The 27,731-nt window shown below is 36.3% G+C and overlaps 1 protein-coding gene across 1 annotated transcript; it reads right to left on the bottom strand.

Moving 5' to 3' along the window:
* Window positions 1–638: 638 nt before the first annotated feature.
* On the bottom strand, window positions 639–27,731 carry MRPL3 (mitochondrial ribosomal protein L3; the record flags this gene model as incomplete). The annotated part of the gene is made up of 9 exons (XM_010188572.1): window positions 639–1,106; window positions 10,014–10,091; window positions 11,109–11,186; window positions 12,889–12,997; window positions 20,659–20,719; window positions 21,420–21,519; window positions 25,311–25,409; window positions 26,223–26,314; window positions 27,553–27,731. Coding segments are annotated over 9 exons (946 nt in total), but the record flags the coding sequence as incomplete, so codon positions are not given.

Raw genomic sequence — 27,731 nt, 5'->3', positions numbered from 1 at the left:
AAATCACATAAGATGAAAACTAAAAGGAGCCTACTGATTCCAGCTATTATTGAACATGGAGTAGAAGAAAAATAAACATTGTCATAAAGACAAATCCTCCACATTTGGCCTGTTTTCTTTGTAATAGCTCTCTTGTAACAGCATAAGAACCCAATGCAGAGAGAACCGTAGATACGGAGATACTTCTCTAGAGATCATGGAAAGGATCCTCTGTGAAGTCACAAGCTGTCAGTGAACGTGACAAGCGCAGTCTTAGTGCTGCTTTGCTATTGAACATTTTCCATCCGAACACACTCGCACTGTACACACTGCCAGAACTCTCTGAAGAGACAGGCAGTGACTGGCAGCATCTTTCCTCTAGAAAATTTGTTGGCTATCTGCTACATTAAACTCAAGACAACATTAAAGCAAAAGGAGAGAAAGAGCTCCAATGAAAAGAAACAAAACAAGCTCATGCTGCTACAGAGCAATGTATTTTTCTGTTTTATATTTTGAATTGTGTTTCACAAAGTTGGACTCACATTTGATTTATTCATCCCCTCAGATGCCAAACCAGATTTAAAGGGTTTTTTTATTACCAGAATACTTTGCACAGAAGAGACACAGAAAATTAATTTTTAATGAATTCAAAACTAATTTTCAGAAAATTAAATTGAACTATCTTCTAAACAACAGATTTTCAGCAATGCTTAACACTTCACAGCCTGTGACAGAGGGCAAAAGATCACTGTAGAAAAAGCACTTGGTGTGCTTTACAACTTGCACCTCAGACTTACCTGCTGCTTTAAATACAGGTTTGAAATAGACAGTGGTAAATCTTATTATCTGACCAAAATGGCAATACGTGAAGTGTTCAAGTCTATTGCCCAGACTGCAGTTCATAAGTTTACTCTTATACAGCATTGCAAAGTTCGTGAAAATATCAAAATTGTGATTTTTCAAAGATGTGAAGAACATTATGAATATGTGACAGATGGATCCGTGAACTGGAAGATCTCCTCATCAAACAAGTCTTCTGGTAATTCTTCATCTCCATCAGCAAAAAACGTAGGGAATGGAGGGTTTTTATTGTGGTCCTTGTAAGTAGGCAATTTGCTATCTTTGACCTAAAAAGCAGGAGGAGGAAGGGTGGAGTTAATAAATCTTCCAGAAGACTTTCACACAGTGGTACACTACAAATTAAAGAAATCACCTTTCATGCATAAGAAAAAACCCAACAGCATTCACATTACACTTGTTTATCTGAAGAATTTCATGTGTAATCATTAGTTATTTTAATATCAACCCCAGCTATTAACGTTTTGTACCAGTCATTAAATAACCCAGCAAAAGGAAACAAAAAACCCAAGGAAAGTGTATCACTTGTGAAAGAATCAAAACCTACTTTCATTAATTCATTGCTCAGTATTTAAAAAAATTATTTAAATAAATGTAAGTATGGCTTGTTTAAACTGTTTATATCCCACAGTACTTTCATACATGACAAGTTATATCAAGTTTGTTTATCAAGTTATATCATGCAGTGTAATCAGCTCTTCAATAACCAAGACACACTATTGTATTTATGATACAAACTAATTATGGCAACTAATTTTGCAAAGGTATGTAACATGTGCTGTACATAGGTCCTCCAGCTATTGCAGAGCTATTCAGTAATGGCAGAGTTATGCATCTATGATTTTTCACCCAGGAACCAGTATCCAAGTTTGTAGAATACAAGCCTTTAAGAAAGTTAATTTCCAAGAACTGCAGTGCTACAGAGAAATAATCTCCCTTTACTGACCTCTCTACATGTGAAAAGATTTAAAATCTAACCCCTGAAACTCCCATCTCGAAAGAAAATTAGTAGCTAGAATTATCAGCAACAAGTAGTTTGTCTGCGGTAGAAGATAGAAAGCTGGTATCTCTGAAGAAAAAAAAGAGCTACAAATTCACAAGCTATGAAATTTTATTAGAAATCAAATTCTTCATTTCTGTATTGTTACATGTGATCTTCCTCCTGAGCAGTAATAATCGCTTTCAGTCACTATACACCACTGGATTACAAAAAGAAGTAGTACAAATAGATAAGATAAAATTTTAGTACAGAGAAGATAAGCTCTTCCTCCTATTTTTTGATGGGCTTTTAAAGAACAGAAAGCTTGTTCTTACTTGGTTAGAAAAAAACCTCACATAAGACAATTGTGATTTATACCAGAAATTAAATGAAAATTTTATGCCCACTGACAGTTCTTTCTGACAGCACTATATTCACCAGATTCATATCTGCTATTACTTGGACCTTTACCATAGTCCACAAGGATTCCTGCAGCTGAAGTGCACAATAAATTTGACTTAAACTCCAAGTTCTGAAAAACTGTTGGAGTTTTTTTGTGTTTTGGTTTGTTTTGGTTTTTTTGCTTGGTTCACCCCCCTCTGCCCCAAGGAACTTCCAACAGTTTTCTAACTGCAGGCTTGATAAACTAAAAACCCCTTTTGCTAAGAATGAGGGGGTGAAGGGCTCAACACGTCCTATTGGTTAGGATGGCTACTTCACTTTTCCAGTAGATCATTCTTCCTCTACCAGACATCTCCCCATTGAAAGTATTCTCTATTCACTTGCAAACTGCCATGTGTAACTACTGATGCACCTGTAGTGTGGGCAGCCAGCAATTTTCATTACATATCTACATGGAATAAAGCAGTTCCCGCAGCAGCGAGGTCAGAGGAAGCACAGTCAGATAGCTTCAACAGTGCCAACTCAACTGCTGAGCCTGAGAAGTCATCCTTACCTTTCAATACACTGCTGTTATTTCTTTTTCTGTAGGAAAACATGTTTTAATAACTTCACTGGTTACCTACTATTTCCCTTGCCTCTTTCTCTTTACTCCCTAATCCTATTACACATCATAAGCCTTCTCTGTCAACAGGAAAAAAACCAATGGTCTCTACATAAGTTACAATGATACTAGGACGGTGAGAATAAATAATTTTATTTCTGATAACTTACTTATTTCATATGTATCTTATTTAAATATTTTTCATGTCTGCTTTCTGTTATTTTGGATTATTCTCATAATGAAATAATATTTGCTGTTGGATCCAGGCTGTGTCATTACAGGCAGTTTTGGACACCTGGAAAGCGAAAGGAATTTACTTTTTTTTTTCCTTTTCTTAAAACAACTTCTTATCATAGGACTTGGCAATAAGACATCTGCTCTTAACTGAGGGCAAACACAACAGCCTAATCTTTATCCTGTATTAGTTTATCTAAATAAATGTAAGATTTCTGTTCAGCCTTAACATTACATTTAACGTATAAATGTCAAGTGGCATTTTGCAGATAGTGCCTCTTGTACGATAAGGAGAATTCTTACAGTAGATTGCTACGACACATTTTCAACAGACCATTGTTGCTTTCAGAGGAGTACAATACTGTTTCATTTTGCCCCTTCCAAACTCCTCGGAAGCTCGACAGATCCCAGAAGCACAAGCCACATCTGATGTTTAAATTATTTTCTTCCGCTATGCCCTTTCGTTTGACTGGTATAACTGACACAGTATTTCTTTTGACTGGTGAAAACTACTGCTCTTTGTCCATCTTTTTCTCCATTCACCGCTTTCAAATCCAATTTAAGTTCTACCCTGGAAGCACCATCTTAGAGCACCACTACCAAACTGAACGAACATGCCTTTTTCTCTCTTCTAAGTTTCAAAAGCTGTTAGACAGGTATTAGTATTAATATTATTCCTATCAGAAGGAGGAACTCAATTTTATTTTCCATCTGAAAATACCAAGTAGCAACTTAAAACATGGAACAATTTATCCATCTTCTCAAGAGAATTAGTGAATGACTTCCCTTACATTTATGAAGGATACAGCATACCAAAGGTTGTCTGTACGTATTGCCTCGGATTCCTGCACAGTAATTTCACAGTATTATAAGGGAGCTAGATGGTATGCAGCAGCAGTTACATTTTTCTGTATAAAAGAGTGTACACAGACAAGAAGTATGTGTGACCCAGCACAGCTCTCCTATTCTCCCAGTGACCTTCTGAAAGCATGCCAAATAAAGGACAAAAAATGCCACTGAATGTCTTGTACCTTATTCCTCAGTGAAAAACCTAAGGCTCCAAAACTTGATCCTTATGGGTCCATTCCAAATTGAGATCTTCTATGAAAACAATGCCTCACAGCAAAGAATACAAAACTGTACCAAACAACATTTCACTTTCTTCCTTCCCAATCATTTGAAGTTCAGAAAATATTTTTTACCTTTTCTTCTGTAACTGCATTGTAAGCAATTGCTTTGGTAATCTTTTACAGTAAGGCTGTACAAATAATTAACATACAAACCTATCTCATAAATGCTTTTAGACCCTAAGGAAAAAAAAATGATGTCTACAACTCAACATCTTGGACACGACATCATTAAACTTTAAACAAGTACTTTTCTGCAGGTTTCCTGGTTATATAAATTCAATGTGATCACAATGGATAGCACTGATTCCATTCAATATATTTTTTAAAAAGGGAAAAAAAGAAAAGAAAAAGAAAAAAAATTGGGCTGAGAACTCAACTGGTTATAATGATCCATAAAAGCATTCACTGTATAGCTCAATGTAACATAAATACTTGGCTTGCTACTTAGCTACTGTATTAATACTGCTGTATATTATAGTACACCATACTGTAGATAGATATATATGTGCATATATACCACAGTGTACTCTCTCTGTGACTTTTTTATTGAGAAAAATACTAGAGAAAGTGGAAATTTGAGTTGGTCAGGATTTTGTCACTAAATCTTTAGAACAGTCATAAAGTTTTGCAGGCATTTAATAAACTTCACAACAGCGTGTCCCATATATTGACAGTATAGTAGGTAGTATAAACAAATAGGCATCAAAACTTGCTGCTTAAGTCACAACTCAGATTTGCAGTTTAACAGGCCTTCAGGCTGTGTTAGCAACTGCAGCAAACAACGGAAGTTGTTTGCTAAATAGGGAAGTGTGTTTAAATATACAGAATGTTAGAAATTATCTCCTCAGTTACTACACATTACCTAGCTCATCTTCTATGCTATTTTTGAAGCTAGACAGGAAATTGAATTCAAGAACTGTATCTACTTCTGACCAGCTGTATTTTATCTTAAAAAACAAAACAACAACAAGAAGCAATCTAAAAAAGCCTCCGCATAGCTCCATCATGGGGCCCAAGGCACCGGACAGGGATCACTAAAGTCAAGGCATGACACTACTCTTGCCTGTCCCTGATTTGAGCTCTGCACACTCAACTCTGGGATCAGCAGCTAGAAACACAGACAGCAATATTGGCAAGTGTGATGCAAAACAAGTAGGAAGCAGACTACTAAAGACTTCTGTATGGGTTACACAGATTTGCCAGAATCTGCTTTCACTACAAGTGATATATTCAAAGAGATCAACATTGAATGTTCTAAAAAATTAGGGTGCCTTAGAATTAGGATAGGTATAAAACACTGTTAAATACAAACTCTAACATCCTATATTATACTGTACCATATTACAGTATATCCTCCGTTATAAAGCATCTATTTAAAAAGATAATTAGTGTAGTGTTTCTCTCTTGAATAACAGAACTGAGAACTTTTTTATGATATAGCTGGGAGACAAATGGAGTCATATGCTTCCAAAAGAAAAAACTATTTGTTTTTTTTTTCCTAAAGGATCACCACCATCAATGGTAAATCTAGGCCTTGTAATCTAAGAAGATATACCAAGAGAAACAGGTATTACCTGAGGTAGGCTATCTCGACAGGTACAACACAATAATCTAGATGCTTACTCTGCAGTGTTTTTTATGTAACATAAAAATTCCATACACTCTAGCATAGTGCTAAAGTTTCTTAATTTTATTAGACCTTGTCATTGAGAAAGAAATATATGCTAAAGTAAGCTTTTGGATTAGTTTTCCAGTTGGCTAGAAACATTACTTATGTCAGCTGTTTACTTGCATGCTTCAGTGTGCAATATCAAATGAAAACTGATTTCTAATTAAACCAGGAATCCATCAATCCTGCTATTGCGCACTTTTCCTGCTGGAAACCAAACTTGAAAAATGAAAAGTGCCACATCTCAGACTCAGTACAGTGCTGTGTGGTGGTGCAACCACCCGCTCCTTCCTGGGCCACTCGGCATTTGGTGCAATTTCCCCCTCCCAGGGCCACGTACCAGCTTAGGATGGAGTGGGAAAAGCAACAGAGCAGAACATCAAGGCACTTCCTTGGTGTACCTGACCCCTGCTTCCCGTATTGCTCAGGAATGGTAATAATAATCGGTCACCTCCTGACCCCTGTACCCGGGTCATGGCTCAATGGGGGTGATGCCAGAACTTCAAAATCTAACAAGTTCTACCTGCGCACCTGGTGGAGAGAATCAGAATATTTCATCATTGAAGTTGGGCTGAAATGAAAAATTTACTTGATGAAAGCCGATTATCTTGGACTCTATAAAGAGTGGTCCTAAGCAAGACCCTTTGAGCTCTCCTGGATTGCAGGAGGCTGTGACCAGCACCTCCCCTGAGCTGGGAAGCCTCTCAGGCATAGACTCCGTGAGGTTTAAAGACTGACTGCCAACAAAGCCTGTGGAGGCCCAGGGGGAAGCCAACTTCTTGAGGGTCAATTATCATCCACTGAGGAATGTCGATGCATTGTGAATATTTGCTCTAAACTCAAGAAGAGGGAAATTTTAACTACAGGCTAGCTTCTTCCTTCCATCTGTCTGCCTATTTTGTGCTTGAATATACACATTTGCCTTCATGAATGACGGTGCCTATATGTTTCACTGAATCCAAATATTTGTGTCTGTCTGTGTTCTGTATGTTTTGTGTTTATCCATATGTACATATATGTGTTTATATATATGTACATACATATATTGATTTAAGATACCTTGTAGCAAGTTAGTATGAATTTTATCATTCTCGTATCTGTAATTATGTTACTGCTTTAGTTATAGCCTATTTTACAGAACCACCTTATTAATCTTCAAATTGATTAAGTGCTGCTAAAATTACCTCCCACCACCAATAAATTTTGAATTACTGTTAAATCATAATTGTGTGAAGAATCCCCTGTGCGACATGTGGACGCACAGTTTCCAAAAATACATAGCATACAAAGTAAATATATGTTTCAATGTACACTGTGCTTTCAATGGTTACCAAGCAACACAGAGTGGCTACTGAACACCAACGCTTCCTTTTAGAGACACATGTGAGAAAAGTATTGTCTGATAATTCCACTTTTTGAGCTCAAAGACACATCCCCTAGACATCAGTCCTACTTAATCACAGACAGGTATTTAGTGGAACGAACACTAATTATGAACACTAATATCCCATAATTTCTTTCCCCATCTACAGATCCAAACAAATGCACAACAACATATAGGCTGTTGAAGTCTATATGCAAACAAGAAAACACCCCAGAAGAAAGGCATGAGACACAGGCTAAAAACACTACAGATGAGTGCACCAAGATTAAATGGAGGAAAGAACCTTGCAAATTAGAGAATGTGTACCAAACAGTACCGCTTTCTGTGCTTTTTTAATTAAATCCTTCTCTACTCTTCAGGGATGTATTTGAAAACATAAGGGAAGATTTTTTTTAATTCATACATGTAACTCCTATGGCTTATGGATATAAACACTACAGATGAGTGCACCAGCTTGAAGAACTGGAATGAACTGCAGCTGACTACATACTCCCTTCCAAACACCAAATATGTGAGTGGAAAAAAAATAATTAAATCTATTTCCTAATAGTAATAATACCTACAACTGTATTTTCATCTCAAAACAGGATTATGCATTAGTAAAAAGTCATGAAATTCTGAGTGTGAAGCCCTTTGACCAAGATTTTTTTAAATATTGTATTCTGTTAATCAAAGAGCTCCAAGGGATAAAATCCCTCATTCTTCCCATGGATCCTCAACCCTCATTTCTAATAATGGAATTAGCTGGAATTCTGAAATATGTATGCCAAATGCATATTTGAAGATACTTGGACTTCCAAATAGCAGCTATGACTTGAAACGTTTTCATACATAGGTAACTTGCAAATATAATTAATACAAATTCTACATCTTGTAGATATCATGTACAAGGCTTAGTAAAGTAGCCAAAAAAGTGCCTTCAGCCACTTAGTTCATAATGACAGATTAAGTGTACTTGGGAAAAAACCCCAAACATAATGGAGCCACTTTAACTTTTGGTCTTAGGATATCCTAAGTTCCAATCATCATCCACGGTGAGTGAACAGAAGAGAAATCACCCGTGGACATGGCAAGTGCTTAAATGGCATGCAGCAGACTGCCACGGCAATCAAATTCCATTACCCTCTTCACATCACAGATGTCAACATGGTTGGTTGACTGCATACACTCAGATGGCTTGGCTCAGAAGTCTCCTGTTAACAAGGCTGTTGACTACAGCAGTACTGCTGCCTGAAGAATCATTTTAAGGAATCAGCAGGTCTGCTTTCAGAACATAAACAGTAAGTCCAAGGTGGCAAGGAGGATGTGTACCAGCCTAGGCAAAAGTAAAGTGTAAAGAAAAAGAAAAGGTGGAAGTGACCTAATGAGAGAAAGCACTCAACACTTCCAGTAGGTTCTTCTTCAAGGGGAAGTGTGCAGTGTTTGATTAGCAAGGGGACACTGATCTGCTTAAATGAGATCTTCACAGTGTAGGTAAGCATGTGTGGTATTAATACAGGTAGCTTTGCTTTAAAAAAACAGTTTATCTTACAGCTGGTAGAAATAAGTACTGTATTCAGAGTCTCAATGGCTTCAGAAAATGTCGTATCGTTGCACATAAGAAATCCAAGATGTGTACGCAGACACTATAACCAAAGCAGTTTTGAGATACCCCACTCATTAAAAAGACCTTATTTCCCATGAGAGAAACACAATAATAAACTTCATTTTCCTGTGTGCAAAACACCTATTTGGAAGCTAGGATTGCTTCACTTAATGTTCAGTAACTGTAGAGTTCTGCTCCACAACTATGAAATACATAACAGAAACTGGATGCCCATAGTAAAATATGACAAGAACAAAAACTAATAGAAAATATCTAAACTTTCTGAACTCTGTAACTTTTCAAGAACTGCATCATTTAAATCCTTACAATACTCATGAGGATTTAAAACTATATATCAGATATGTAGGTATATGTACAAAAAATCTTTATAATAATCCATAACAAAGATGCTCAATAACCTGTAATCTAATAAGTCAGAAAGGAATCAACTTTCTCCAAGTAATTAGTGCTTGCAGTTGTAAAGGATATCAATAAGTAGAAAGAAAAGGCTAATTTGAAAAGAATCTTTAAAAGTACTTTTCTTGCTTTGATGTGGATTATTTACCTTGTAAGAACACATATTAGACTTGTCATTGCTTCAGTTTTTCATAGCTAATCCTGAATTAATTCTGTAGAACACCACAGAAAATAACAGACACATTTATACTGATTCCAAAGGGAACTCATATCATTATTGCGAACTCCAGCTGTCTCCCTCCTGTACCTCAATTGCTCCTTGGAAAGGTAACTGCTACTGGGTAGGGAATGCTTTGACTAACCTTGAAAGTAGCGCTTGCTGTGTGTTTTTGTTCATGAACACAGCCCTTAAATAATATTATCAAAATCTCACCATCATGCTATTGACTCAGGTTAGTGTTAAAAGGGGATGGACCTAGCCCTGAGACACTTATCACAGGGTTACAGCGACTGTGTTGGTTTATCATAGGCTGCCTGGGTGCACAACCCCAATGCAAAGCTAACAATGAGACGTTTAGAGTAAGTGGTGACCCACTGCCCCTATTAATCACTCCCTTTTACAGAACTGATCCTACTGCCCTTTAATTCAATAGTACAAGATGGGACTCAAAAGAAAAGACGACTGCATTCAAACAATGTTTTTCCTTTTATAAGGAGAGAGCTGGAGAGAGCTTTGGAGTCACTAATACCAATAAATTGAAACTAGCAAACCTACCTTCACCAGACAATTTGTGTGACCCGGCACAGACCCATTTACATAAATAATGTCATGTTTTGTGTTGATCCTCCACACCTAGGAGAGAAAAAAAAAAACAGACATTGAGCTCGTTTTAGAGACTATTCCCAGTTTACAAACAGTAGTCCAGCAAAGTACAAACTGATTAACTGGAGGTGATACTCTGTGGAAGAAGAAAGTTCTGCACAGGCCTAAAGTTGCCACAAAATTCACTCACACACTACTCTGAGTGCCCAGCTTTCTAATGCAGAAGTCTATTAAACAGTTTTAAAGGGCTTGTGATGAGGCTTTATTTGGCAAGGCAGCCCTTTGTTCAGCATAACTCCAACCAAAGCTCCCAAGTCTCTTTTTCTTCTAACAGCAAGAGCTGTTGAAAAAAAAATAACATTTGACAAATTAAACCAAATATGCTCATGAAAATGTTACTGTGAGCATTTGTTAATTTCTTAATTCTGTGAGGTGCTCAAGTGAACATGCATGTTTTCTGTTACAAAACATTAGCTTTAGTTAGCAGAGAGCAGCAGCACAATTTCTTGCAAACTAGAGGCTAACAGGCTTTTTGTGCAAACTTCAGAGACAGTGACTAGTAGCTGTAATAACCCAGGAACTGCTGCAGAATATAGACAGAAACTATAATCCCCTTTTTGCACATGAAAGCAAAGGACCATGATAAATCTAGAACTTCAGACAAGTCAGACTTGGGTTGGGTTTGAACAAATGGAATAGGCATGAAAGCATTAACTGAAGGTGACCAAAAGCCTGATTGTTTTCCCACTACAAAGGCAGAAGTCAAGGGACACAGTGAAAAACACATCAGGTGTGAAAATATCACCTGAAACCCCAATCCCCAGGGACTGCACCTATACAAAGGGAGACCAGATAACTTATTTGTAACACACATGAAGACAGGAGCACATGTTTGCTGCTTTTGTCTTTCCAGCTTGGTTACTTCAAGATGTACCTGTCTGGATTCTGACAAACGACAGACAGTTCATCACCACAAGGCTACACGGCTAACTACACTGTTTGGCAATGCTCCCACCTGATACTCATTCTAGTACACTTAGAACTCACCTTTAGTCCATAAGATGTCCTATAGATGTTACCCATTTTACCAGGCATTTTCTTTCCGCGATAAACTTTGGCAGCTTTCTAGATAAAAACAGAGCCAAAAAAAAACCCCAATCATGTAACTGCAGGAGGTACATCCACAAACTCAAGAAGAGCAGGAAAGAAAATATGCTGGTATTTCCAATGTTGAAAATATCTAATACTGATTAGCATCTTAAATACCTCCGGCTGAACGTTAGGTATGTTATCTGAAATACTTGACCTCAATCATAAAATCGCTATAAATACTGTTGTATCAACAAAGGGATTCTAGCTTTTCTCATATACACAATGTGTCTGAATTCAAAGCAAAATCTTCACTCATCCCATATTTTCACTTAGTGAAAAGCAAGAAAAGCTTTCTTCCTAAAACCTCTGTCATCACAAGACTCACCTACACCACAGACCAAAGCACCTGGGATATCTACCTAAACTACTTGTGGATGCTACCACAGAGCTCCAGAGCAGTCCTGTCCTGGAAGGCTGCCAAAGTGAAGATTATTGTAGCTTCTCCCCTACCCCTAATCCACGAGTTTTACACTGATCAATAATTTTCAGTTTTACAGTATTACCCAGGTATAATACTCATGCACCACTCTTTTATTCATTAATAATGTTTATTTATTTAAACTCACGTGAAAATCATTATTTCAGGTAATCAACTGCTTTTCCCCTGCTGCATCCTTTCACCTTGTTTCCTTTTCATCATACCTGTTTCTAATACTATTTCCCATTCTATATACTTTGTGAAGTTACATGTAGTGTTACTGCTTAGAAAATTCTAATTTAATGAAAAGTAAAGAGGGGTTAGTTTGTAATGATGGATACCATCTGCTAAAACAAAGTGTTGCATGTCCAAATATTTACATTCTGTGGTCTTCAGAGAAAACAGTGCCAGGTGTAGAATTAATTTTCCAGTTGAAGTGCAAGACTGTAAGTCAGTACTGCATGCTTTTACAGCCTCAATTACTCTTTGTTGCCCAATGCCTTTTTGCTTTTACTATTCTCTTAATAATTATTAATCCTTTTTAATTTCCATTTTAATTTCTTCAAGAAAATTGCAGACAATTCCAGTTCAGCACTGTGACTCAGTTGGTCTTAGTTCTGTGTAACAAACCTAGTTTGCAAAAATCCCTCTTAGTCCAGCCTAAATGTTGTGCAACCTTTAAAGGGACAAAGTTAAATGCATCTGTTCCAAAGAGCTTTTAAACTAATATTGTTTTTAGTTTGAAACTTAAAAATATTATTTTCTACTCTGCTTAAAAATGCTAAGCAACAAACTGTTCTGGAAATGAAAGAGTTCATAAAGCTGCTACACAAGCCAGGTAAGTTGATATAAGCAACTAGGATTCCAATGAAAAGTGCAATATCTGCAGTACAAAATAATGAGTAAATCCTTTCCAATCTATAAATGCTGTGATAAAAGATTCTTGGAACTCTTTTTGAAGCATTAAGACTATTTTTTCTCACCTACACTACAAAATACCACAATTTGTTTGGTTAAAATATGTTTGCTCACTTACTAGCAATATAGAATATTAATAAGTCGAGCCATAAGAGAATAGCTATTTGCATTGCTCATTTTACGGGTTTCTGAACTTCCTTTGAAACAGCTGGGATTCTCTGCTACCACAGAGTAGATGGCAGCAGCTAGCAATTGTGAGATGGATCATCTTTCATCAGCAGTTCTGAAAATACTGAGGAATCTTTACATCAGGAAATAAGAAGAAATAAGAATCCTCACATTGGTAGATATTGCTCCAGGACGTCTGTGAGTTTTCGTCTGGCCATGGGTAGCAGGCTGGCCTTTAAATCCCCACCTTTTCATGACACCTTGAAATCCTTTACCGATTCTGAAAAGAAAAATCAAGAAATGAACCAGAAAGACTTAAGCTTTCTGTCAATAAACAGTAATTTCAGTCAGGCTAATGACCTTTTTATCTTTAGCAAAGCTCAGGAGACAGAAAAATACTTTTTTTTTTACATAAAATCTGTCCAATACTTAAATGTTGCTTTATAGAATAAGAAGTACTACAAGAGAGTCAAATACACAAACACAAAATGGTCATTGCTGTGGTGGACCTCAATACATGGTACTGGAATGAAGCTTTCACTGAGAGGACACTAGAACAAAAAAATCTCAAAAAATCAAAAAGAGGAGTAAAACCAAACCAAAACAAAACCCCCCCCCAAAATTAAAATAACAACTGCTTAACATACATCAAAACTTAATGATAGGCCCTAAGCATCAGAGGGAAGAGATGTCTTCTTAGACTAGCATAAAAATAAGCCAAGGAACGTTTCTTTTCCAAACTACAATAGATTCATCTCTTGAAAACAGTTTTATGTGTAGTAAAAACACTTAACTGCTTTGATCAATACTCATCTGACAAACAAGGTCTACAACAGAATAACAAATAAACTATCTGTCAGTGTCCATGTCCTAATCTTTGAGGGACATGATAGTATTACTGGCTTTGGAGGTCTCTTGTTTACCACAGGGAGAGACTCAATAGGAAAAACCCCCTCACCACTGCACAAAGCAAAAGCCAATTAAAGTGTATGTGTTTAAACCAGCATTGCTGGTTTCCAAAAGGAAAAGTCTGTCCACAAGGTTAATGGCTGCACTCATCATTTCATTAATTTAACAAGTGATCCTGTTCCTCCAATTTACATAAATCTTTTATACTAATGCACTTTGCAATGTCATGATCCTATTAGTTCAAGAATTAAAACTTTCTGGCCACACACATGAAAATAAAACCGTGTATAAGCATGCATACAGCACATTGTATATAAGGACTACATTTTTCTGACTCCCCTAATCAGAAAAGCACTACCATTAAAAACTAGAGAACAAATACAAATGTGGAAAACACCAGCATTCACAAAGACTGGATTCTTGCCTCTTCCACTTGAAAAATTTTTCTCTGCTGGTCTAGTTGCCTGGAGCAAGTCAAACTACAGTCAAAATCAGCCACAAGTGAGAAGACTTTCTGAATCCACAGAACCGTAAGGAAATAAGACCATGGTGTCTGTCTCTGGGTTTTCCTCTAACTCTAGTGGTCAATTCCAGTTCTACTTGGCACAGAAGCAAGATATGAAATTGTTGGAAATCAAAATTATTGGTTAAAGTACTGATTTTTTTTTCCTCCTTTCCTACAATTAATTAAGGAAATTTGAGAACACAATGGAAGTAGTGATCTGCTCCTTTGGCTTGCCAGCTGGCCAGTCATCCTAGTGCTTGCCACAGGCACGAGTCTTTCCAGGCCAGTAGACAGTGGTGCAACATGGGGGTATGGAGAGGGTCAGGGCCATGAGAAAGAACTGAAGGCACCTGCGGGAGGGAGGTCCGGGGTTCCCTGGGATCAGGAAAACAAGACACAGATCTAAAGGATGCAAGGCGCTGTTACACCAGTTTCTCATTAATCAGCTTATTTTAAAAGCTTTAAAACCTCAAAAGGTTTGAAAAATACTCGCACTTTAAGAGAGGCTCAAAATTTTTATTTTTCTATGCCTGCAGATTGCTAAGGCATGAATAACTTCAAAATATATAGGAGAAACTAAGCTATAGGAAAACTCGTATCTGCTCTGCCAAAATGCTATTTTTTTTTCTTTGAAAGTGTCTCCTATTTGCCATGTTTTCCAAGTAGACTACTTCTGGCATTTCTAGCTGGAAAATGGAATTAGCAAACTCTCCAAAACCTACTGCAAGTCGGTGGCATAACAACAGCTGTGTAGTTACCAGAGGGAGCAGATTGAGGGCATGATTAATTCTTTAGCTGCAGAAATGTACTTGCAGTTCAGAGAAAACCATACAACTATCGAAAGCTACCATTTCAAAAGAAAACAGTACAGTCAGCTTCAATCAAGAAGCATAAATGTCGGGAAATCACTTCAGTATTTTATTCAGATTGTTCATTTTTATACATGAACACTTTAGAATACTGTAAATTTTACTGTTTAATAAAATATAAAGATGTAAGAAATAGTTAATACTTGTAAGAGATGCATTTTGAAAAAGAATGTTTACTTCAGCAAATGTTATATCTTCAAAAAGAAGGGATTCTACCACAAGATAGAGTTGCTAGTGTTTAATGGTTTATGCAATAGATTACACTCATCTACTTCTTGGTCTTTCCAATTACACACACAGTTTCTGTGAACAAAGTCTCAGATTTACAATAATAAAGCCTTAGGAAATATATAGAAGGTGTGGCCAGGCTAATAAAGAGCACTCTGGTAAACCTGAAAATTCTCATGTATCTGTTGATCTGGAATATGAAAATAAATCTCCAACGTCTGAAATATTCTGGCTAAAGTCAAGGAAAGATCTCTCAGTGCTGAAATTAGGGTATTTCATAACGTATAATGCTTTACTATCTATCAAGGTTCTTTCACCATAGTTCAATAATCTTTTAGAATAGTTTCATCTTTTATTTGTAAAAATCTGATTGAAGGTCTCTGAAATACCTACATTTTTTCCTATGACTTTTTTGAACATTAATTTTCTATTCAACATGATTCAGTCACAATCGCTATTAAAAATAATAAGTTTATTAATTAAATAAAAAGCATTTATAGTTTTATTTCATTTTTGAGTTTTCGAATTTTTTTTAACCGAATAAACAATGTATAATGTTCTTTAAACATGTCATGATGAAAAACAATTACACAGTGTATGTTTCTTCCTAGATTTGTTTTCTATCTCAAATAAAACTGGAACCGGAATAAAAACTACATGATTATGTAAATAAAACAAAGCTCAAAATAAAGTAAGGATCTACTAACATCTCTTTAAACAAAATTTAGAAAGGAAGACTGTTCAGCTAGGCACTAAGTAGCTCAGTCAATATACCTCAATCATTCTAGAAGAAAAGTGTTTTTCCAACCTAAGTCCACCTTGATATGACTGTGACCTGTTCTTACACAAGGGGTGGATAACTCTACTATATGCAAAAAATAAATGTTATTAATAAATTTTCCATGATATGAAATTTATCTGTATTTCTAATGCATAGATTTTACATTTTTCCAATTGTACGACACGCAAAGTGCTTTTGAAACTAATATTAATCTTATATAAACATGGAAGAGAACTTAAGATGCATGCTGTTCAAGAAATACTGCAGAAAATCAGAGAAGGCAGTTTAGTATTCTTAAAACTTTTTTAATTCTGTCAAAAAATTAACAAAAATATTTCTAAGAATATATTCTTGTTCACTTCTGAACAGATGCCAGTTGTCACCTATTAGTATTGCTTATTAATTTCAAATTGTTTAATTGCCCTCTTCACCCTTTTTAAAAATTACTAGGTGCGGATGCATTCAGCAAGTATCGCCAATAAAATACAAGACAAATAAGTACTGGATGTAAACTTAAAACAGTATTTTGCAAGAGTGAATGAAACGGAAGAAACCTCCCAAGAGAATACTGGATCTTTTATGACTTAAAAAGTCTCAAGAGTTCATTTCCAACAAATATTTCATAACATTAATGTGAGCTAGCCAAATCAAAAGATTAAAACACACAGTTAACACGTATACAATACATACTATTTTACGTATGCTATATATTTATATACTATTTTTTAAACTGTGTACACTACTCTATGTAATCTCACATTTGCCAATATATGCATCACAGATACCAACCAAACATGAACATCTCTTGGAGTTACTTTTCTGATGATGTTCTGCATGTGCAATGCCACTGTTTTTCAATACATGAAATTTAGTCACTTTACTCAGCTTCACTGAAGCATGATTACCTGAGTCCTAGAAAGGAATCACAGGCAGCAATGTTTCTATGCAAAACTAAGACACATAAATATTAAATGAAAGGAAAATAATATTTCTGTAGAATTAGAAAAATAATTTAATTACACACAGTTGTTCTAGTCTAACCTGCAGGAAAGCAGCTGTTCAGGTCAACAACCCAATTTTGTACAAAACCTCATTTTCCAGGTTTAATACAAGTAAAATGCCAGTACCTAATGAGCCAACTTTCATTTAGAAAGCTACTGGAATAAAGCACTCTAATTAAGCATCAGTTTAGTTTGCTGCTAACTCTTCAAACTTGGCTAATTTATTAGACAATTATTTAGATGCTGTAGAGGAAATGGATTCCAACTACCTAGTCAAATAATTTCAGCCAACTGTAGAGAATACTTTCAGGCTCAATTACACTGTTAATCTAGCAATGCTTAAATAAACCACTAAACACACCAGAATCACCACTGAATTCTGAAACATTTCAAACAAAACTATTGTTGGCTTTTTCTTTGGAGTGGCAAAATTTCTGATATTCCAATGCTTTCCTGAAACAGTTCGCGAAGCTGTAGAAAAAGGAGGTATAATACAACTCCAATTCCATACAGTGTTGGGCTACCACTGTTAAGGCATGGTCCCACCTCTCCCCATCTCCATGTTTTGGTCATCTTTGTACTAGTGGAGAAGCTCCTTCAGCTGATCAGCAAAGCTGGGGCATGCAACTGATGCAGCTGAAAGCTATCCCAGTGAAGAATACAGGTATCTCACACTAATATTTTCCTTCATGCAACTCAGGACATCAGTGCCAGTGACAGAAGGTTGATGGGAACTCTGTGGGAGTGAGGATCACCTCCCTTTTGGGCAGCAGCCTCCACTACGCCAGCTTAAAGAAGTCACAGAAGTCCAGCCTGCAAGAGAAGCGTTTCTAGATGGTCCTATGCATTTTAGTCCAAAGCACATTAGGGCTAAACTAGACCATCAGGCCAAAGGATTTCTGAAGTTTACTGCTGTCCCAAAAAGGGCACTAAGCCTTTACACATTCTTGAAACCTCTGAAACACCAAGGTAAAGACTTGTCATTAAAGACAGCATTAAAACTTGACTGAACTTGCTTCAATTTAGCTGAACAGCTGAATTGCTGAAAATAAGTACTAAAGAAAAAAATGAGCACTACTGCCTACTGTCAGTGCTGTAAAAGCTACTCATACTGTGCTGAGCAAATTATGAGACTTCAAATAAAAACAAACTGTATAACTGAACCTTCTCGTTTCTGTGAAAGTGTTTTTCTTCACAGATATAAATGAATCAAAACACTTCAAAAGACTTTGACAAAAACATTTGCAAGGAAAGTTTAAATGCAGACAGTCAAAAAATCACCCTACACTTGGGTAACCAAATCGAGACGCTAACCAAAGACGCTTTTCTGAACCATAGTGCAAGCAGTTTGTTCAACCTTCAATAACTAAGAAAAGCTTGCTCATTTTTAAGGGGTATACTTCTGATTTTTGTGTTGGTAGAAGGAAGTGTACAAAAGGATATCTTTATCTGGATCATTAAAAGTTGGTAAAAAATTTAAACATCCTTTATACTCCACTATGTTCTCTCCTCATTGTCATGGCATTAATTTTCTTTCTTTCTTTTTTAAAAGGAATAATTAGAATTATTCAGAGTGATGTACGAAGGCTCATTTCAGCCCCATGTTCCCCCTTTGTTCAGTAGGGAGAAGCTGGCTCCTCTTGAGGGAGGCTCAGAACACAAGTACAACATGAAATACATTCTCCTTTCCGCCCCACAGCGCAGCCCAAATGCTATAGCTCAATGCTATAATCAGTCCCAAGATAACATTTTTTGCCCTTCACTGAAGCATTTCTTGGATATTTTTGTGACACTGTGAAATCTGTACTTACAGGTACAGTAAATAAGAATGATGGATACAGCACTCTGAAAAATCATCCCTACCCAAGTATGAGAACTTAGTATGAAACTAAGCAACGCTGGATGAAATTGCATGGAATAAAGTAAAAGACCCAAAAAACCCAGAAATGTAGTCAAATAATTTAATTTGCCCAAGACTTAATGTAATATGATAAATGCAGCATTCCAGAAAAGGAGAAATTAAGAAGAAAGCAACATTAAGTGAGCAAGTCACAGGAAAAGGTTAAAGAACACAGATAAAGACTGGAATGATTAAATAAATCATATTGATAGAAACAGCAGGATAAAAAAATTCTGATCTTTCTCTTTAGCTTAAGAATTTTTTCTTCTCCTTTTATATTAGGTATATAGTAGGATTACATAGAATACACTACCAAAGTCAGCAGTACAAACAAAAAACTAATTTCTGAAATGGGATCATACAAGTATCTGGAGAAAACAGATTGGAAATACTGAATTAAAAGATAGGATGGATTCACTGAACATGGCCAGGAACCCAGTCTATTTTTAGCTTGCAAGTATTTTCGAATACATAGAAATCACTCTGCGGCTCTTACCAGTACCTCTTACACTGCTAAAAACCTTTCCTGTTGTTGTAATAGTTCTAGTAAAACAAAGCTTTTCTGCATTAACAATGTGTAACAGAATTCACATGGAATGACTGTATTCCTAATGATACAGTGCTTTGCTTTGTAAACAAGTTATTGTCTCTTACAGGCTGTTCACTGAACGTAATTTAGAAGCAGAATGATACCAGAGCTAAGTATTACATAAGGAAAGTTTGACATAGAAAGACACTGGTCAACTTCTTGATCTCCTGTTCTGAATAGGGCGCCCTCATAGGTGCAGTCAGGTGTTGCTGCGTTAGGATCAACTACTTGGCTGTACTGATAGTCTATTTCCTGTATATACAAAGCCCTGTGAATAATATTAGATATTTGTAAGTATTACACATATGTGAGAATTACAATGGATGGTATTTCAACAAGGCCAGTTGGGTAATATCTCCATTACACAACATCAAATGGAAAACATTATCTTTTTACACAAAACAACAAAAATACACTTCACAAATATGGAGACAGGGGTTCACGGTTCTCTTGGGCAATGGAAATCATGGATGGAACAGAAGAGGCATGATTTGTGGCAAGATGCCAGTTTTTCTTTTGACAACCCCTGCCACTTGAGCTCTAATACAGCATTCACAGTGGTCTGAGAGGAAATCATTCCTCCCATGTTAAAGTAAAAGATCATTAGCTACTCCTGGCAAAGAGATGACATGGAATATGAGAGAAAACAAAAAAGGAATTTGACAGCTGTCTTGCTAAATGTATTTACCACCTATTTGCTTTTCTTTTGGTCGACATGATAAATCTCTCTCTTCGCATCTCTTCACCAAATCAAAATTAAGCAGTCCTTATGGGAATTGATGCTTTTCAGCATTTATTCTGCACTTCTACATAACACAGAGGCTGCATTATAGACCTCGTTGCCCATCCTAAGTTTGAGCACCTCTTTCTTAAGCTGTCAAGCTCTTCCATGCTCATCATGTATGTGTGACAGACAACACATGCAGAACCATAGCCCTAATTATTTGTTTACCTACTGTGTTAAAAATAAAAAATAAGCCTCAGCAAAGAAAAAAAAATTGATTTTTTTACCCAATGGACTTCTATTTTCTGCCACTACCCTTGCAATTGTATTTTAGCTTTCGTGAGCCATGAGTTCTAACCAAAGCAGAGACGAAAAGAAAATTCAGCCAGTCCATTTGAAAGATGAACTGTACGTGTTAAATCATAAGGAACCTACGTTTTTGCAGTAACATCCACGAACTGCCCTGGGCGGAAGTGAGCAGCATACAAAGGAGTACCTTCAAAAGAAAAGGAGAGATCATGTTCAACTAAGTGCTGAAATCCTCAAACCACTCTCCAGTTATTTCCATCCAAGGTAGATTAGTCATAGGAAAGGAAACAAAACTTCATTTTTAGTCACACATGACTTGCTCTTCTTTATAAACGTCAATGACTAAAATAGATGCTTTGTAGTTAATACTTAAAAGCACATTTCTCAGTTCCTAGCTCAGTTTCAGATGAGTACGAAGAAAGGGTCAGGGCTTTGCTCAGATATGTTGCACTTCAGACACTGAAAGAGACAAAGCCCAAAATGCTTAATTAGTGAAGACTCACAATAAACAAACCTGGCAAGAAAACAGAACGCGCTCCACTTCTAACAACTAACACTTCACAAGGTGGAGGTTTTCGGTTTGTTTTGGTTGTTTTTGTTTTTTTTAAACAAAACAAAACAACAAACCCAAAACACTTCCTTTAAAAAATGGGATTAAGAATAGGATGGCTTGCAATGCGTCCTCTTTGTTAAGGCACAGTGTTTCCAAAATAAAGACTGTGAAAGAAGTACAGCTTCATCCACTGTGGAGTTACCTGTACACTAGCCTTTAGTAGAATTGGTGCTACTGTCAGTCAGTGACATCACTCACTTGAATGCAATTACTCATTTGCCTAAGTGCTTGTAGCATCAAAGTTTTAATTTTAATTAAAGATTTGTCTTCTTACCTGGTTTAATTATGGCATCATCAGTTACATTAAATGTTGTAATTTTCTGCTTCCGTGGTACTCCAGCTTCTCTGAAAATTTCCATCGCAGACTCTGATCTCTGTAACAAAGAGCAGCCATAAAGAAGTGATCTTAAAATACCCAAAGATGAACCTCACACAGAAAGTGATTAGACTGGCAACACCACTGAGAAAAACAGATCTATCATACTACACATTTGTCTTGAGACTAGCATTTTAACTTTGTATAAAATTAATTTAAAACTCCTGTGTCTGCATTTTATTTTCTGTCAACTAGCTACCCTACAGCTACATTGTATTAACAGGAGATACATGAAGATTTCCAATAATTTAGAATGTACATAAAATATATTACTGCTTTTTCATCACTTTCAAATACTTTTGCAGTAACTCAAAAAAAGCATTTTTTCTTTTTCAAAGCTTCTAATGACTTAAATCAACATCATCACAAATATAATTTATTTGATTTAACTAACAAAACCATAGAAAAAAAAAGCCTGGTCTTGCAGAAACTTCTAGGACTGCTTAACTTTCCACAGGAGAGACTCTAGAGTTGCTGGACAAAAAAAAGGAAGAATGAAGAGCAAGAAGTTTATGATTCACATATGTTTAAGATATACCACGTACACTCAGTGTCAAACCACTGCTGACTTACTAAAGAAAGGCTCCTTTTTTTGGAGGAGGAGTCTGACAAAGTTAAAAATAGTTAAAACTGTTCTCAGCTGTTTTAAATAAGACAGCTCACAGAATAGCTGACCACTGAGATGATAACAAGCAATGGAAACAATGATGCAGGAGAACTGTGGCCATAGAAAAAAGCAGTGTGGCTGATGTTTCTTCAAATGAATTCTCCTAGAAAGCAATTTAAGCTTCTGACAATACCAACACACCTGGATAGTCACATCTCTGAAGTTCACTTCTAAAAAGTTCTGTGCAGTTCTCTTTCTCTCTCAAAATTAATTTTGCATATTTTAAGACAAAATGTGAATAACTTTTAAATTGTTACTTAAGTTTATTTTTTAAATCTGCATGTTGCCCTCCCTTTTGCTTTTAAAAAATTTGCTCTGTCAAAAAGTGTTAGGAAAACGGAGGAAGCTTTATGAAGAATGAAGGAGCAAAATGATGAGCATCTCTGACCTAGACACAAAACAGAAATTTTAACTTTATGTATCCGTGATTATTTGAGGAGAAAATGAGGAGAAAGTTAAAAGGTTTGGGCTTTTTTTGTGTGATTTGTTAAATTGAGTTCATAGTACAAAACACTTCAAATACTTTTTTCTTTTTTTTAAAATAATCATAAACTAAATACAAAATCTCTTAGACCACAAAAATTTGAGGCATCAATAGAGGACAACTGTATTAAACTGTAGTGCCATATGTAAGAATTAAAAATAAAGAAATCCTCTTTCTACTAATCGCTTGCACATCAATTCTTTATTTCCACTCTTACGTAAAACACAGCAAGGGGAGCTTTCTGCTCAGCACAGGTGCCTGGAAAGAGCTGCCACAGGTGAAGAAAAGCACAGTGAATCAAAGGGTAAAAATCGTTTCCATCTCAATAGTCCTACTATAACTTTGCACACTTCTACTTCAAGTTTTCCTCAAGCAGCCAAGTCACAGAGATGGATTTCTACAAATAAAACACTGCAGTCTTTATAAAGCCTTCCTGAAAAGCAATACTGCAGAGAACATTGAGTGAATTCTCAGATGTTCTTATTTTCAAAAAGACTGTCAATATCTTTCAGTATTGTAGGAAAATGATGATATGCCCTCACTTAAGGGCAGCATATAAAAATAGTCTTGACAAAAAGCTGTTAGCACACTGACAGAACTGTACTTTTGAGAGTAACTTTGCATTAAAAAATAATGAAAAATCTGTTCATTTGCAAGAGACTGACATACACCAAGCTAAAAAGGAAAAAAATTATCTTGCTAAAAATGCAATACTCCTTATCATTTTTAAGCCATTTGACACTCAAAAGAAATACACGAAACTCTTTGTTGGTAAAATTACTGAGGGAATTGTTAGACTGAATTAATTAAAAATCAGTAGCTGTGAGGAATCTGAAGAATTAACAGCAGTAAAGTGCATATGCTAATACAATACAGTATCATTCAGCTTTCTTCTGATTCTCATATTCAGACACTTCAGAGACAAAAGAAACATAAAAATACTGATAAACATAGGAGAGCGATGATTCAAACCTGCAGCTAAACCACAGAAAGACATAATTTGTCAGTACCTTAACAAGTAAAACTGTTGAGAATCTGTGTGCCAAATTCTTAGGAATTAGTTTATACAGTGATGATAACAACAATGACGACAACAACAGCAAAGAGCTCAGTCTCAGGCCAGGTCCTCATCACAGATTTGTCTAAGGATATTTAATCAGGCTTTTCTGTTAAAAATTAGTCTAGGTTTAACCAAATTAATGGGAGCTAATGTGGAAAAACTTATGTCCAAGAGAATCATTAACATAAGTCAAACTACTAAAAAACCCTTGAGATGACTTTTTAGATAGTTTTGCTTTGAAGAAATTTTCTTAGTTCACAAGAGCTGTTTAAATAGAAATTTTCTATAATCCTCCTTGCTTCCTACACATTTTAATTCTGACAACATACTGAATCACTGCTAACATCATCTTTATGAAAAGATCAACTGTAAGGAGTCTAATGTACATAATACAACTTGAAAATTATTATTCATGTGATACTTGCATGTCTTAAACCAAGATAACAGGAAAGAAAAAACACAGTGGTAATGCCTCCAGGAAAAATGGCACACCTGGAAAGTGGAAACAGACTAAAGAGACAGAACAGATACCTGAAAAGTTGAAGTAGTGATGGTGAAACATGGCCTAAACCCACTGAATAAAAGATACCTTAAAATATAAACGCTCCTTCTTCCCTCACAAAAAAGCAAAACCAAGGACACAGATTAATTTTGAGGCTCTGGGACAACCTTCTGTTTCATAAAGGGAAACGTAAGTCCTCAGGAAGCCACAATGAACAACTGAGATAATCTGCTTAGCAATCACGAGTCCTACTTTTTTTTTTTTTTTAACTAGCCTAAATCAAACAAATGAGTATCAGGATATTGCAAGAAGTAAAAAGTATTTCATAGAAATAATGGATCATAGAACTGCAACCCTCTGAGGGAAAGCTTTATTCCTGCCTTGATCTATAATTCAATTTTCCTCTTCAGGAGTGACAGCTCTGCTAGACAACCTTAGCCACTGAGGGTAGCTGGGAACTGCACATCAGACATTTAGGGTGTCTAAACAAGTGAGTGGGTTTGACATCACTGTTGATGGGCTATAATCATGAAGATATCTTCCTGAAGATTTAAGTCTTAAACTTATTCATCAGTAAAACTATATGCAAATTAAACAATCTCAGCAGACTCGTGGAAAAATTACAACTAAAGCTAAGAAAACAGTATGGAAAAGTAAGCTAGAGAACCAGGTCTTCTACACAACTGATGAAGCAGGATAAGTTTACAACAGGCCATTAGCATGGGCATCTTGCAGTCCTGATCTCCTATTGCATCTCCACAGACACAGCAAACACGTGTTTCTACATTGCTACTGGCCCTTCAAACCCTTTCATCAGCATGGGACACTGCACAGGAAAGCAACTTCCTAAACCCACAGCTTTCCTAAAGAATCAAGAAGCAAAACTTTCAAAAAGTTCCTCTTGCTATTCTCTTAACCAAGAATTAATTGACACAAGATTGTTAGAAAACAAGCAAGGGTGGATGCAGTTCCAAAGCCAATTAATCTTTGCAAGAAGTCTGCCTGTGCTACCTTTTTACTGTAACCACAACAGAAACAACTATTCTAACAAAAAAATGGCGAAATTATTCACTTACAGAAAAAGGAGATACGTTTTTGCCTCCAACAAGTAGCTTAGATGTTTTTCCACCTGACTCTTCCTTTGAAATGTATTTTAAAACATGGCAATCTTGCACCTTAAGAAAAGAAAAATAGTTTCTATTAGTATAAGGCAGTAACAGATTATCAAAACAACTCAAACAAAGTCAGTCTCTGTTTTAATTTGTATCTATGTAATAGGAGACACAGCCTACAAGTAGGGGAGTGTGTTCACTTCTTACTATAAGTGTTCTTTTTCCAGCAAATTAAAAGCTTATCTTAGAAAAATAAAAACTAGCAGAACACAAACTCTATTTTCACAAATACTCTAGAAATTGAATAAACTTTAATAGCCATCTTTTTCCTGCAAGATGTGCAAAATCCCTACTGCATGCAGCGGCAAAGCACACAGTAAGAGCCCACAGTTTAGACTCCTGCTCCTTTGCCCTGTAAACCCAATGTCCTTCACAGCCCTGGCTGATTGTATGGCAGCAGCAGGTTAGCGAAACAGCTTCATCACAGTAGTATCTGCCTGAGAGTATGAAGAAGCAGCTGCAGGGTTACCAGGGTGAAACTAATCCCAAAGAGTCTGCAGGTGGCAAAAAAAAAAATAATAAATATATATATAGTGAAACAGAGGCAGTTAGCACTGGCCTCTCACATCTGCTCACCTAGGTAATACTACTCACAGTTCTGCAGCACTTGAATAATGGAGGCATAAGGCAGACTGCTCCTAGAAAATTTAGGATATAAACTGAGAACAGGCAGTGTACTATGCAGGGCTGAAAGATCTTTCCTTTCTTTAGGGATTTCCTACTCTCTACAAATGATAAGTTTCACTTTTGCCTGGAACGTCTGGTTGACAATCTGAATACAGTATAGGAGATGAAATTAATAATGATTTCTTTCACCTTAAGTAGTGTGACAGCATGTCTTTCTCCTGACTTGGTCCATATTGGCATCATTCCCAGTTTTACTGCAACAACACCAACTCTGATAGAATCTGTAGATCAAAACAGAACATGGATGCAACTCCACATTTAGTATTTGAAAGAGCCCATCTTATAACTTGCAAAGTCCCATTAACTCAGACCTCTCCTAAGGAGTCGAGGAAGAACAGAAAACATCACTGACTCCCTGCAGTAGGCTGGGAATAACCCATTCATTGTTTTTAATTCCATTAGCAGTAAAATTCTGTTTGTTCCAGTTGTGTTTGACAGAACATGCAAAACAGCTCTCCATTAAGTTCAGAACAACGAATGCTTCAGAATTTTTATCTTTTAAGAAAATACAACACTCATGTAGTTAGTTTCACTAGAGCCAAATTAACTATTGAAAAGTTTACTAGAGTAGGTTCCTTACACCTTGACCTCTGCATATTTTTTTCACTGTAACTCTACAGCACAGGCAATCTACCGTGTCTAGCTTCTGCCAGTCCATAACGTGAAAAACAGAACACTCAAGATGAAGAATAAATACTTTAAAGTTCAAAAAACAATCTTTGTTCCAGTTTACACTGTCATACCCAAAGATCTTGTAATGGATTTGCAAACTCTGTCTTTTGCTGTCAAGTGTGACCCTTTTGAAGACTCAAAACCTTTATGTTGTGTTCTAGGCTGTAAGACTTTGGACATCAGCGAAAAGGTTCTTCACTGAGAGGGTGATCAACCACTGAAACTGACTTCCCAGGGAAGCAGTCACAGCACCAAGCCTGTTAGAGTTTAAGGCACATCTGGATGATACTCTTAGTCATATGGTTTAGTTTTAGGCAGTCCTGTGAAGAGCAGAGAACTGGACTCGATGATCTTTATAGGTCCCTTCCAACTTGAGATAGTCTATGAATCACTGAATAGAAGTGGGATGTATTATATACTACAGTTCTTCTTCAGAGTCCAGCAATATTTACAAGAACATTTTCAAGTTCATATACTTTATATCCTAGGGAGTTTTTTTGATTAATTCATACTGTATTATCCTGTCATTGTGCAGCAATGTGACTGGCGAAGTGCTGACTTGGACTAAAACCTAAGTTCTTACAACATTCTTAACACCTCGTAATACTTTAAATGCTTTTTAGAGAACTAAGGCATCACATTTACTTATTTACTAGGAGATGTTATGGATGATTGTGGTAAAAGCAAAAAAGAAAATACTTTACAAGACACAATCCCAATGTTACTAAATGCAACAACACAACAATTCCAGCATGAGTTTGGTGCTTCAGAAGAGATACTATCTCACCTGGTTTCCATTCATTCAGTGGCCATGGTTCATCTTTCAGGGGACATAGCTTGCTGGCTGTCTGAGCTTTGTATTCCTCTGCAGTCATCTTCCTGAGGAACTGGACATTCTCTTCAGAAAGATGCTCATCCCACCACGTTGTACTGTTAATGTGCCTGACTACAAAGCCCAGCTGTCCC

The sequence above is a fragment of the Mesitornis unicolor genome, unplaced genomic scaffold (assembly GCF_000695765.1).
Source record: "Mesitornis unicolor isolate BGI_N332 unplaced genomic scaffold, ASM69576v1 scaffold50827, whole genome shotgun sequence".
Lineage (NCBI taxonomy): Eukaryota > Metazoa > Chordata > Aves > Mesitornithiformes > Mesitornithidae > Mesitornis > Mesitornis unicolor.
Note: the sequence above shows the minus strand (reverse complement) of the source record. Positions and strands in the feature narration are given on the sequence as shown.